General features: G+C 37.1%; 1 protein-coding gene across 1 annotated transcript in view; it reads left to right on the forward strand.

Annotated features, from left to right (window-relative positions):
- SLC32A1 (solute carrier family 32 member 1) overlaps window positions 1–14378 on the forward strand; it is a 21372-nt gene extending 6994 nt beyond the window's left edge. Inside the window, exon 2 of the mRNA XM_053693198.1 lies at window positions 12961–14378. Coding sequence (XP_053549173.1) covers window positions 12961–14148 — 1188 coding nt within the window. The 3' untranslated portion in view covers window positions 14149–14378. The remainder of the gene's footprint in view (window positions 1–12960) is intronic.
- Window positions 14379–14606: the final 228 nt, after the last annotated feature.

Here is a 14606-nt window from a genome sequence, read left to right on the forward strand (position 1 = left end):
TACATTATGTATATATTTACACATTTTTAAGAGTAATTTTTTGGAATTAACTAATTGAATGACAGAACTGAGAGAATACTTCCGAATGACAGATGAAGGGTGAGTGCCAACTTTTGAGCTGCAAATAGAGAGGCAGAAAGTGGGAACAAAATAATTATGTTTAAAATGACCACAAGACTTGCAAGTTACCTCCACAATTAGGAATTATTCAAAACTACTTATGATCATGGACAGACATTGGAGTCATAAATTAAGTTTATATCAGAAAGCTCTAAATATGCATGCGAGCTAACAATGACTGAGGTTACTGGCAATTACTATAATACTGGTGGGGTATATATGCTGGATGGCAATTACTGGAATTCAGGTGGAATAGCTTTGTGTGCTGGAAAATTATTAGAATGAAAAATAATTCATATTTAATAATAAAAAAAAGAAAATGGAGGGGAGGAAGACAAACAGTGATGTAAATCTAAGTCCATCTGAAGGAATTAAGAAAACTATTACAAAGAGACAGGTAAAGGGAAGAAAATAAATAAAATATAATAGATACAATTTTTTTTCAGATTTTCTTTTTTTATATACTATACTTCCACTATTTCAAGCCAAGACTATATCAACCTCTCTGAGCAGCGTGCCGGGCAGGAGGAGTTAAATATCTAATCTAGCGATGCAAGTTGTGCAGTACTATGCAACGTGCGTAGGGAAATTGTAATTTAACTCCTCCGTCGGTTTTCACTGATGTCCAGCCAGGCACTGTAGGGAGTTGCAGCGCGACGAGGGTGACACCATCAGAGAAGATTAATTCCTACTTGATGGTGTCAGGGACCACCAACATCTTCTCATGGACCACCAGTGGTCCATGGACTACTGGTTGGCGACCGCTGGACTAGAGTATAGAAGTGGATTGGAAAGTTGTTTGAAATTGCTGCTCTATCTGAATTACGAAAGTTTAATTTTCACTTTACTATCCCTTTAATGTGATTTGTGTGTTGATCTAAAATTTTTTTTATTCATAAAGGAACATGAAACACAAAATAAAACTTTCAAGATTCTGATAGAGCATGCAATTTTAAACAACTTTCCAGCTTACTTCTATTTCAAAATTTTGTTTTGTTCTTTTGGTATCCTTGGTTGAAAAGCAAATTTTGGTATGTTCAGGAGCAGCAATAAATACTGAGAGCTAGCTGGTGGCTTGTTATTGACTCACCTGATGTGATTAGCTAGCTCCCAGTAGTGCATTGCTGCTCCTTCAACAACATATAAAAATGAATGTAATATAATGTTATAATGTGGAATATTCTCCTTTCAATCTTGTAAATATTGGCACTTAACCCATCCTCCGAAAAACAACGGGTACAGCATAATATAGCTTAATTTTAATACAACCAATCATTGCGTGATAATCAATGAGGAATTTGCATAATTTCTTTATGTAGGTGCGCTTTAAACCCTGCGTCTTCGCCCCCCCCCCCCCCGGTTATCTGTTTGACTATCCTGTATTTTTTTGAAGGACAGCTGGCAACCTTAACAGTGGACACGGGCTGGGCTGATGGGCTTGGGGTTACCTTAAGTGGCAGTGCTGGGTAGGTAGGGTAGCCAGGTTGGCCCGGATGCGGCTTGGACTCTGGCAACAGTCGGAAGAATCAAGAATAAAGAATCTCTTAAAAAAATTCAAAAGTAATTAAGCAAAGTCTACCTAAGGTTTTTTAAAATAAATTTACCTGGCAGTAACCTGAAATACCGGACAGTTCGGTCTAATAACGGACACCTGGCAAACCTAGCCACACACCAATAAGAGTTATTGCTAAGGGCAGTTTAGAGAATTGTGATTGGTTGCTGTTTTGGGCCAAGGATAAGACTGTTTCCTCTGGGTCCACACACAGTATAACTAATACTACTAATTACTCACTTAGAAATAATCAGACCTGTATCTCTGTACAATGAAGACAGAGTAATATGGGTATTAGATTTTTGCTGTGATACAGCTGCACATGTACAATTTTTTAAATATTTTTTTATTTAGGTTTTGCGTAAAATGTAACATACAATGATAGCCATGCAGTTTGAGAGCAAACAGAAAAGCAAAGCAAAGGAAAACATTGAATGACAAAAGTAGGCTTAACAAACCTCCATTTTTCAATAATAATAGCTTATTATGATGGCTATTTAGCTAGACGCTTAACAGCGACTTTGTTGTGCGAGTCAAAAGGCATGTGATAGCCACACTGATGACCACTTATGGGTCCTAAAAATAAGGTTATTTGTGAGTGGGTAAACACCGCTCAGAGAGGTGTAGTATAGCCGAGATTGGCTGCTATTACTAATATGGTAATAATTATTTAGTTTGAGAGGAACACTTCATAAACAGAGCATGCGCAAACAGGTGAGCATGGGGTTGTGTTATATTTGGGAGGGAGGGGTAGTCTTAAATACTATAGTTCTGAGTAGAGCCCCAAGTAATTTACTAACTATAGTTAATGATATTCTAGCTATGGGTATCGGAGCGTGGTGATAGAAAAGCTAGCATAATAGCCGGGTGTTAAAAGTTAGTATGGGTCTGGTATGAAAGCTTTGCTATACTCAAATAGGGAGTCTAAACAGCAGCATACAACCTAGGCGATGGTTACGTCACATACTGAGAACCCATACTTAGTTAACATCTTGGTCTAATATAGATAACTGAATATACCTGAATATAGTGAGCCATATAGGCAATATATATTCTTGTAGTGTACAAATGGCTAATATATATGTGACAACTATGGTACTCTGTAGTACTAGCTTGGTAAGGGAGGGGTAGACAAAGGGAATTTTGCAGATTGCGTTGGAATAAAGTTAAACTAGGAACTTTATAAATCACACTTAAAGGGACAGTTTACTCAAACAATTTCTCTTCTTTAATTTGTTCCCAATGATCCACTTTACCTGCAAATTGTTTACAAGTATTTCCTTTACCCTTATAGTGGTATTTGAAATAGTTAATTTAGCCTGTGGTATCCCCACCTATTATGAAAGTTTCTGGCCTTAGGTCCAAGCTATATATAAGCTGTGTAAACACAGCCAGCAGAAGAAATTACACTCCAAGTGGGGTATAGAAGAGATAAGGTAATCAAATGTTAATTTTCCATTGTTCTCTCTAAGTATTGGTGATGGGTTTATGGACAGATATAAGATAAAGAAGCAGGTATATGTACACAATGTGATAAAGTAATGATATCTGATTATACCAACAAGCTCAACCCATTTTATTTGGAGGTGGCTTCAAAACACAAAATCAGCTTACACAAATAAACCTTAAAAAGCAAATTCTCATACTTTTTATACTCTGCAGTTGGTAGGAAAAGTAATTGGAAACACATTAAGGGAAAAATGATTTTACAGTATACTGTTTCTTTAAGCTGTTAACCAAAGGTTATATAGGGATCACTGGGAGCTTGATTCAACACTACACCAAGGTCTACAATAGTGCTATTAAATTGGCTGAACCATAGTAAACATACAATACATGTAATATCCAGAATATAGCATGTAAACACAAGCAGACAGCAATATTATAAATTGGAAGCAGTTACATATAGGAAAAGTAATCTAAAGGGGGCGTAGTAGCTTATTCTATTTCACATATGTCTGTAGATGGTTAGAGTCTAAACACTGCACATTTAGGAATCTTGTTAGTCAGGGGCCTATGACTCACTCTATAATCAGTCATTACTAATATTAGATAGTGGAGTACATGTATATTGATGGCCAATTGTTAATGCCTTGCATGGGAGACAAAAGGGTTACAAAAATGACTGCTATCATAACCCCCCTAAGTGATTTTGGCATTTTAAGCGGTCTTATAAGGCTAAAAATTGTATTTTTAGGCCTGGTGTAGGAGGATCAATACCGGAACTTAGATAGCTCATTCTACCTAATTGGGGCTGTATCATATTCATGTGAAAGCACTATGGATTTGTATAGAGTTGGACATTCACACACAAGTATGTGGGTGCATTTCCTTAGATAGAGCAGGACAGGTAACTATTAGGTGTTGGCAGAGTGCTCAAAAACCAGTGCGGAGTATCATGGGGTCCGACATTAGGTGGTAGAGGGGTCTCAGGCAGCACTCAAGAGGGTCGGCCACATTCCTCCAAAGAGTCACAGAGAGTAAGTCTCCGGCACCCGACCAGAACAAACTGAGTGAAATGGGTCAAAAGAATATCTGTGTACTCTAATCCTAATGCTCCCCTAGAATTGAATGTAGATCTCCCACAACTACTTATCTAAACGGACAGGTGTATAGAAACAAAGGAGAGGGGCACTAAAAGCTAAGGATAGATGGGAAATGAATATTGTCTAAAAGACTAAAGACAACATCAGTATAAAATAAATTATATTTTAACTCTTCTTATTGATATAAAGAACCAACTGTTACGTCTCTTAATATCAGATTTGACGTAATGATATAGGCAGAAAGTTCAGTATACTCAATACAAGCACAATTCAATATTCAGTATAAACACAAGGTTCAGTATACTCTACACAACTCCAATTCAATGTGTCGATTCTATTTGGGCATTATAAGAAACGTGGAGTTGTCAGTAAGCGTTTAACTCTCAAAAAACTCGGACAAGTCTCTAGAGGATTTTTTCACTGTGTACCAGCCGGGCTTACCCGGTGAATCTTACCTGTACTTCTGGGTGTAGGACTCTGGGGTAAATATCGGACGATTCTTACCGCCAAAGTGACACAATCCTGGAATACCGGTAGAAGCTTCTTCTCTCTGTGCTGTTTCAGCATCTTCAGTCACTGCGGGCAATCAGTTCAGTGTACTCTCACATGGATGTAATCACGTGTGGTCACTGGACCAATCTGATGGTCTGGCTTTGGATTCCTCTCCTCTGGTCTCTCCAAGTGTATAGATATGTTCCAATAAGAGCGGAAAAAAGTCTGTGAACGTTCACATGAATACTACCTCTGTTGGCAGATGTATTGCTATGCCGAGTGAAAGTTAGGCAGCCACTCCAGATTTGCAAGCGGTCGGTGTGATAGCGTTCTGCTCTGATGATTTGTCTAGGGGCATTGTAGCAATGACTGAACCAACTTGGTCCTGTTCTGACTTAAGTAGGATGATCACAGGCTTGGGCTTCTCTGGAAGCTCTCTCTCTCTAAGTATACTTCTGTTAGCCATATATCGGAACTCTATTGGGTGAGTATTTTGTTCAGCTGTATCCCTAGACAACCCAACACTAGCCGGTGCAAAAGGCTTCGGGCCTGTGACTTCCACTGGAGAGTCTTCCTGGCTACTATGTGGTATAAGGAGTGTTAGCTCATCAAAGCTGCAACATATTTGTTGCTCAAAATTGCACACAGGGTGTGTAGGGTTATATGAGGGTCCTCTCTATTGGAAATAGCCATACCGAACTTGGTTACTCCCGATCTCAGGGGGGTAGATGTTTGTGTTCGTAATAGGCCACTAGTATTTCTTCTGTCATGATCTGGCCTGGAAGATCATGAACGCATTAATATTCATTTGTATCTGCTCTGCCTGGAGTTAAAAGACCAAAGGAAGTCTCGTTGATGCTGGATTCTGTTGAATTTAGCTTATATTTTGCAGATTATATGTATCACTTCCAGAGCCAGATAAAAATGTGACTTATCATGGCCGTTGATTAGGCATGCCCCCCAACATCAATTTTTTTTAAGCTTTATGATAACAACAACATGGAATAGTTTGACTATTTGAATATATTTGAATATTTGAGATTTCTAGAATATCGAGTGCTTGTTTGTGCATCCATACACATCCAGGGTAGTGAAATCTCCATAAAATATTTACAGTGCATCAGTTCTCTGGATTATAACTTACTCTTGCAAACCACTTGCCTTTTTATTTGAGGTCAAATTATTAATAACAGGGAGAAATACTGAAAATTGCATGTATTGAGTGTACATACTGAACAATGAACCACTCTACACATTCACACATCACAGGCAACATATCCACAGGATGCACACTGCTCACATACAAAGTCACAAATTATAATCATACACTTCATGCACAGATCATAAACACACACACTGCAAGTTGAGGGAAGGTGAGTCAAATATTACAATTTGATTAGGGACACACAGGTAAGGACATCCCATCAGGAAATCTTGTACCCATTCTTGTATCCATTGCAATATTGTTATTATTATTCATTTTTCCACTGATATAAATACAGAAAGCTCCTCAAAGTAAGGTTTTCTTGATATGGTTTTTCTTAAAGCAGCAGCATGAAAAATGTTCAAGGATTTGATGGTTACACATACAGTAGAGTAGAAAACAATGAGTCTTCAGGCATTGATTTAGCTTAATGAGAAAAACATTTAGTATAACTAGTTGCAAGAGACAGATCAATGCCATGAACTAAGCAGCATTGTTTGATGCACAAGGACACCTACAGAGAAGGAACAGGAAGAGGTCAAAGAGCTTTCCCTTCCTGTGCCACAGAAATAAGTTATGAGTGAGAAAAACAATATGATAAAAGGTAAATATCTCCATCTTAGACATATATTAGCCACTAGCATTTATCAATTTCCTTGCCTAAATCTGTTAAGCTTATCTTCAGGCAGAAATTTCCAAAAATGTCTCAAGTACATGGATTTGTCAAAATCTCAACTGTCATCTCTGCTGCTGGGCAATACTGCATCTCAACAAACTCCTTCTGGTCTAGATCTCTTATTAATGGCAAAAGACTTGATGTGTACATCTAATTTTCCTGTCTGCCCAAGCTTCATGCAGCTCTGGTTGTCTTACATCAGTCGGAAGGACTTTGTCTCTGGCATTCCTCCAGAAGTTAATCGAGCCATTCAGCTTCCTTGAGTATTTCTGCTGTGGAGATGTCCTCTGCCACTCCAGTGTATAGGCTACTCATTTGAAACTAGACTAGTTAAATGGTCCATTTGCATATTTGAATACAAAACTACTATTACCCTTTGAGGTCTGACCAATTGGCTTCTCTCCTCCTAGAAGCTTTATCAGCAGGATGTTTGTCCTTTGTATTTTATGAATAGCTTTTACTTGTGAATTTGTAAGGTATGACAAAAGTGCCGATCACACTCTCTTGTTCTCTCGGGATCTCCCCTGTTCAGTTGCATCTGCATCTCCAGTTTTACTTTTTTCTTGTTACTCTACATGACTAGAGTGAAGGTTCATTCTGATACAGCCAAAGGAGTTTGTGTAGACTAAATCTCTTCTGGGTGGCCATTACACATGCAGATATTGTAGGTGAGTGTGACACTCACTGTGGAGCTGCAGGACAGGATAATGCATACTGACTTGCTCATCATCTCTAAAATTAGCAACTCTTTTTACTGACACACTTCCCCTGTCTTTCCGTTCAGGATTCTGTAGTTCTCATATCCTTTCTCATAGACAATCCCGAAGAATGTCTCACTTATGTTGTCAATTTTAAACAATTTTTAGTAGGCTCATACTGTACATATAGGCTTTGGATTTAAATAATTAGAAGTGTCCAATGTCAGAAATAGCATGGCCTCACAAAAGTTGGCGAGACCTGAGTTACACAGCCCAGGAAGCAGCCAGTGTGACCTGCAGGAAGTTGTTAAGGGGGTAAATTTAAATGTAAATAGGGGTTTGGTTGCTGCTTTGTAAGCAGTCTGTTTTGCAGGTCTGTTGTTGTCATAACTGCATCAGCCCAGTATAAGTGTGGGGAACTGGCATTCTATCCGCATGCATTTGACCATCTCCAGTAAAGGAACAATGAAGTAAAAAACTTTCATAATTCAGGTAATTTGCCATATATTACCAAAATGTGCACTATGTTTTTATAAAACACTTTCTGAGGCACCAACTCTTACTGAGCATGTGCAAGAGTACAAATTATATATGTATATGCATTTTGTGATTGGATGATGACAGTCACATGATATACAGTGGGAAGGAAATGTTATTAACTTTGACATTAGACAGAATACAAATGTGCTACTCATTTGAAATTCAAAGTAATTGATATTGCATTATCTTTTTGTTATGTTTTTGTTGATTATACAATTCTACTTTATTTAATAGTCCTTTTAGTAACTATTTCTCTAAGACCACTCTGTTCTGGACTTTATGGAGTGGTGTTCAAGTGTTCTATACATTTCTCTTTCTTGTATAATGTAATAACATGGGACATGTACTCAACACCACTGACTTATGTAATGATTGATACTTCCTACCAAATTCGTTCTCAGTGTTGGCCTTCAACTTCTCTGCAGTTTTTCTTCTTTGTCCTTCAAGAGATTGTTCATACAACCTGTAGAGTAATTATCGATAAATGTTAGTATATGCTTACTGTTCAGCAAGCAAATCTACTAATCCCTCCAACTCAGTGATTAGAATAAGGGATGTGCTTAAACTACTCGATTACAAATACGAAGCAAGGTTTAAGAGTATAGGTCTCTTAAGGCAACCCAAATGTAATTCAACAAAGGCAAGATCAAGTCATATATAAACTTGTTCATGTAAAAACATTTCCACAAACTCAATACACCGGGTATTATTCCAGATATTGGTGTGAAGTATCACATATTATTCCAGCTGTTGGTATGAGGTATCACATATGATTCTTGTTGTTGGTGTGAGGTATCACATATTATTCTTGTTGTTGGTATGAGGTATCACATATGATTCAAGTTGTTGGTATGATGTATCACGTATGATTCTTGTTGTTGGTATGAGGTATCACGTATGATTCCAGTTGTTGGTATGAGGTATCACGTATGATTCCAGTTGTTGGTATGAGGTATCACTTATGATTCCAGTTGTTGGTATGAGGTATCACTCATGATTCCAATTGTTGGTATGAGGTATCACATATGATTCTTGTTGTTGGTGTGAGGTATCACATATCATTCTTGTTGTTGGTATGAGGTATTACGTATGATTCCAGTTGTTGGTATGATGTATCACGTATGATTCCAGTTGTTGGTATGAGGTATCACTTATGATTCCAGTTGTTGGTATGAGGTATCACTTATGATTCCAATTGTTGGTATGAGGTATCACATATGATTCTTGTTGTTGGTATGAGGTATCACATATGATTCCAGTTGTTGGTATGAGGTATCACATATGATTCCAGTTGTTGGTATGAGGTATCACGTATGATTCCTGTTGTTGGTGTGAGGTATCCTGTATGATTCCAGTTGTTTATATGAGGATTCACGTAAAATTCCAGTTGTTGGTATGAGGATTCCCGTATGATTCCAGTTGTAGGTGTGAGGTATCACAAATAATTCCAGTTGTTGTGTGAGGTATCACAGGATCACGGATAGAGAAATTTAAGGGGCAGCCATCGTGTCTTCTTTTCTTTTGCATATACCCACATTTCATGGATTGAACTGCATATAACTTATTGACTCAGTTTTGTTGTTCTGTGCAGGAATATGTTTCCTATCCAGTTAGTTATTGTCATCATTAGAATATAATTCAATAATTAATATTCTTTTTAACATTTGTTTGATTTGCATATGTAACATTGGTTTAATGCAAAATATATTAAGTTTTAAGATATTCTGCCACCATTGGCTACCATTTCTTGCAGTTGCCAATAGTTCTTTCAAAATGAGTTACTTGTTCACAGATAAAATGTCTTTAACTTTTCCCTTTTTATGTGCACATTGATTCTCTCTGTATTGAGGACAAGTAGATTTGTTTCCTAGGTTACAAAGGGTAGCATTTTGTACAAAGAGTGTCTTATAGCTGTCTGTTCTTTCATGTGATGTAACATATTTTACAGAGAAATCTTCCCTACTTTCCATGGTATGAATTTAAAACAAACAAACAAATGCTTTCTACCAAACTGGATAAAATTAAGATCACTAGTGAAGGATATGTTAATATTCTTTTCAACAGGGGATACCAAGAGAACAAAGCACATTTGAAAATAGAAGTGAATTTAAAAGTGCCTTAAAATGACATGCTCTATCTGAATCATGCAAGTTTAATTTTGACTTTCCTATCCCTTTTAAAGGGACACTGAACCCAATTTTTTTCTTTCATGGTTCAGATAGAGCATGAAATTTTATTCAACTTTCTAATTTACTCCTATTATCAATTTTCTTCATTCTCTTGCTATCTTATTTTAAAAGCAGGAATGTAAATCTTAGCAGCCAGCTAATTTTAGGTTCAGCACCATGGATAGTGCTTGCTTATTGGAGGCTTACATTTACCCACCAATAAGCAAGCATAACCCAGGTTCTCAAACAAAAATGGTCCGGCTCCTATGCATCACATTCCAGCCTTTTAAATAAAGATAGCAAAAGAACCAAGAAAAATTGATAATAGGAGTAAATTAGAAAGTTGCTTAAAATTGCATGCTCTATCTGAATCATGTAAGAAATAAAATATGGGTTTAGTGTCCCTTTAAGGTCTATATGGGTCTGATAATCAAAAACTCACTGAGAGAAATAATGCAAAATCTTTCTTGTTGTTTTTTTCTTTCTTTAGTATCATATTGATATGCTTCTCTTCTTTCTAAAAGTTTTTAAGGGACCTTTCAGTAGTGACGCTCTCACCAGACCAGAAGGCTTTAGCCTTTTGCTTCCAATAATTCTCCTAAGCCATCTGTTATATGCATAAATCACTGTTATTCTCAAAAGCAGAAATCTTGGCTCATGCCTTTCATGCTTTTTCCTCTTGATTCATTCTCTTTTATCTGCTGGTGGTGACTTTTCCATTGTCTCTAATAGAGATGTTTCCTCACAAGCTCATCTTCTATATTAAATAATTTTTGGATTTGAGAACAAGCACAATAGTCTCCAAACCCTTTAAAGCTCCAGTGTAAATGGCCATAATGTCTGGGCCCATAACCCTTTTTATGGTTTTGCTTAAAGTAGAGACATGGAAGGTTAATCAAGGGATAGTTGCAAATACTGGATAATCAAACTCAATGAGACTTCAGTCAGTGGTCATGCCATGATCTTGGGATCTTTGCTTGCTGTGCAAGTGCAATCACACAATGTGGAACCGGAAGAGAGTAAAATTAAAACCAAACAACAACAAAAAAACCCCACACATGCCATAAAGCTGGTTAGGTTTTGTCAGCTACATAAAAACACTACACCAACTCTGGCAGCATGTATCAATGATATCTGCATTATTTTCACCCATCTTGCTTTCAAGCTAGATTCTTGTTAACATTAGCTAACAACGTGATGTTAAAGCTACAGTACATCCTAACAGTGTTTACCACCTATGTGATGATACGGTTGTTAGAAATAAAAGGTAAGGGGCTTCCATGTTTTACCTTTTTCCGGTAAAAAGGATGGGATTCAAATTATTATTAATCAAGGAGGGATTTGAAAGGAGTATATGACCAGGTGATAAACTGCTCTGAATAGGAGTATTTTTTAGTGACCTTTAAAGATATAAAATTGTGAGAGAAATACAATTCCACAGAGTAAGCACTACATAAAATTAGTGAACAGTTAGAAACTAAATCTGAGATATATACTATGATTTTGGAGACTAGGGTCAGGATATAGAATTTAGAGCATACAGTGAAGAATTATGGGTGATATAGATTAGTCTGACAGAGGCAATTAAATTGAGATATAATATCCAAGAAAGAGGGAGGCAAATTTCTTGTAGGTTGCATTAGTCATAACAGAAGATGATGAGAGTCAATATATTTTTGGTGGTGTCAGATTCTGGAGATGTTGCACAGGGGGTTGCTCCATGATTTAGCAAGTTATTAGATATGGAGATTAAAGACAATTATGACTCTGTGTTACATCTGAAGGTTTGGTAAAAAAAAAACATTGTTGGTAAAATGGAAATCCACCTAGGATTAGACACTATATAGGTGTTTGTTAAGATAGGATATGAGAGGTCAGTGGTTGTAAGACAAATTTGGTGTTATTTGAATACATGAAAGGAAAGGCTTTAACTTCCTCTTAATGCATGTGTGAATCAAACAGAAGTATAAACTGAGACTCAAACAAGATCACAAAGAATTATCCAGCTTCTCTGTAGGGAGACGTCTTGTATATGACACCTAATCTACATATGCTCTTCACCTGTGATTATTACACAACAAAAGATGGGCCAGTAAAGCAAAATAATCTATAAAATATACAAGAAAATGCTTTGGAATGAAGCTGAAAGTAAATGAAACAATTTGTGATTTTTTTATGTTTTACTGCTATCATGTTTGTGGAACTGCAGTGTCTTAAAGATGAAATGATATTGTTTGTTACATCTAAGTCAGGTAAGGTGTATTTGGGTTTCAGAGGCATGGCAAAGAGAAAGTAAAGTCAAAATGAAAGGTTCATACTTTGGATAGAGCATTTTATTTTGAACAACTTTCCAGTTTACTACTATTATCCAATTTGCTTAATTCTCTTGGTATTCTTTGTTGAAAAACATACCTAGGTAGGCTTAGCTTCTGATTGGTGGCTGCACATATATGCCTCTTTTCATTGATTTATCAGATGAGTTCAGCTAGCTCCCTGTAGGGCATTGCTGCTCCTTACACAAAGGATACCAAGAGAATTAATTAAAGTTGGTAATAGAAGCAAATTGTAAATTTATTTAAAATTGTGTGCTCTATCTGAATAATGAAAAAAAAATTCTGGGTTTCGTGTCCCTTTAAAAATTGCCTTTAGGAGGTGGGCTAACTATAGTAAAACTCCATAATAAAATATGCACTGTACAACTGCTATTTTTTAAAAGTATATTTTCATTTATATTCTTGCGTGTGAAATTCATTTAGATATGAACCTCTGTTGACTAAACATGATTTATGCAAATGATTTGTATATGCTCTGAATCATAGGCAACAGCTGTGGCTTTAACAGTCACAAACACTTTAAGATAAATAGATAAATAAAATAGAAAGTTATCATAGTAACTAATACAACTGATATGATTTTCACTAGATACCAAAAGACCTTATAACTGTGTGTACTTTTGTTTTGCAGGGGATGTTCGTTTTGGGATTACCCTATGCCATCCTTCATGGTGGGTACTTGGGACTATTCCTAATTATCTTTGCTGCTGTTGTATGTTGCTACACGGGGAAGATTCTGATTGCTTGCCTTTATGAAGAAAATGAAGATGGTGAGATAGTGAGGGTGAGAGACTCCTATGTGGATATTGCTAATGCTTGTTGTGCACCCCGATTCCCCAAACTTGGAGGAAGAATAGTTAATGTGGCTCAGATCATTGAACTGGTTATGACTTGTATTCTGTATGTGGTAGTGAGCGGCAACTTGATGTACAACAGCTTTCCAAACCTGCCTATCTCCCAGAAGTCCTGGTCAATTATTGCAACTGCAGCTCTCCTACCATGTGCATTCCTCAAAAACCTTAAGGCTGTGTCCAAGTTCAGCTTGTTATGTACCTTAGCTCACTTTGTCATCAACATCCTTGTGATTGCCTACTGTCTGTCCAGAGCAAAGGACTGGGCTTGGGACAAAGTCAAATTCTACATAGACGTGAAGAAGTTTCCCATCTCCATAGGCATCATTGTTTTCAGCTACACCTCTCAGATCTTCCTGCCATCCTTGGAAGGAAACATGCAGACCCCAAAAGAATTCCACTGCATGATGAACTGGACTCACATTGCAGCCTGCATCCTGAAGGGACTTTTTGCTCTTGTGGCCTACTTGACCTGGGCAGATGAAACCAAGGAGGTCATTACAGACAACTTACCCTCCACCATCAGGGCAGTAGTCAACATTTTCTTGGTGTCTAAAGCCCTGCTTTCCTATCCATTACCCTTCTTTGCTGCAGTGGAAGTCTTAGAGAAATCTCTCTTCCAAGAGGGCACCAGGTCAATATTTCCAAACTGCTATGGGGGTGATGGGAGACTGAAAGCCTGGGGCCTCAGTCTGAGGTGCGCCTTGGTAATTTCAACCCTGCTTATGGCCATCTATGTGCCCCATTTTGCCCTTTTGATGGGTCTTACTGGCAGCCTCACAGGAGCTGGTCTTTGCTTCCTCCTTCCTAGCCTCTTCCATCTCAAGCTTCTGTGGAGGAAGCTCCAATGGCACCATGTGTTCTTTGATGTCTCCATTTTTGTCATTGGCTCCATTTGCAGCGTTTCTGGCTTTGTGCACTCTTTAGAGGGGCTAGTAGAAGCCTTTAAATACAATATAGAAGATTAAATGTTAAATATGGGAGGTGGTCATTTGCCTCACCAAAATTATGCATCAATTTATACTGGTATTTTCATTTTAGCACTCCATATTACCTCCTACTCTTAGGAGGGACCAGCAAGAATTAGCAGGCCTCTCTATCATCAAATGTTAATCCATTCAAATGGCATCTGTTTAACTTATTTTTTTTATTCCTGGAAGAAAAAGCTAGTTTAAAAAAATGTATATGTATATGATTTGAAGAGAAATCTATTATTTTTTTAATATTTTTATTTAGAGTTGATATAACTTAGATGGTTTATGATGGATATTAAATATATCAAGATGAATATATAATTGATTGCTCAAGAATAAGGAGGGATATAGTGAAAACTAATTTAAGGCCGATCTGCATGCATCTTTAAAACACTGAGCATTGATTACAACAGCTTATTAGCTAAGCCAAGATGATGTTCAACTATAATATT

The sequence above is a fragment of the Bombina bombina genome, chromosome 1 (assembly GCF_027579735.1).
Source record: "Bombina bombina isolate aBomBom1 chromosome 1, aBomBom1.pri, whole genome shotgun sequence".
Classification (NCBI taxonomy): Eukaryota; Metazoa; Chordata; class Amphibia; order Anura; family Bombinatoridae; genus Bombina; species Bombina bombina.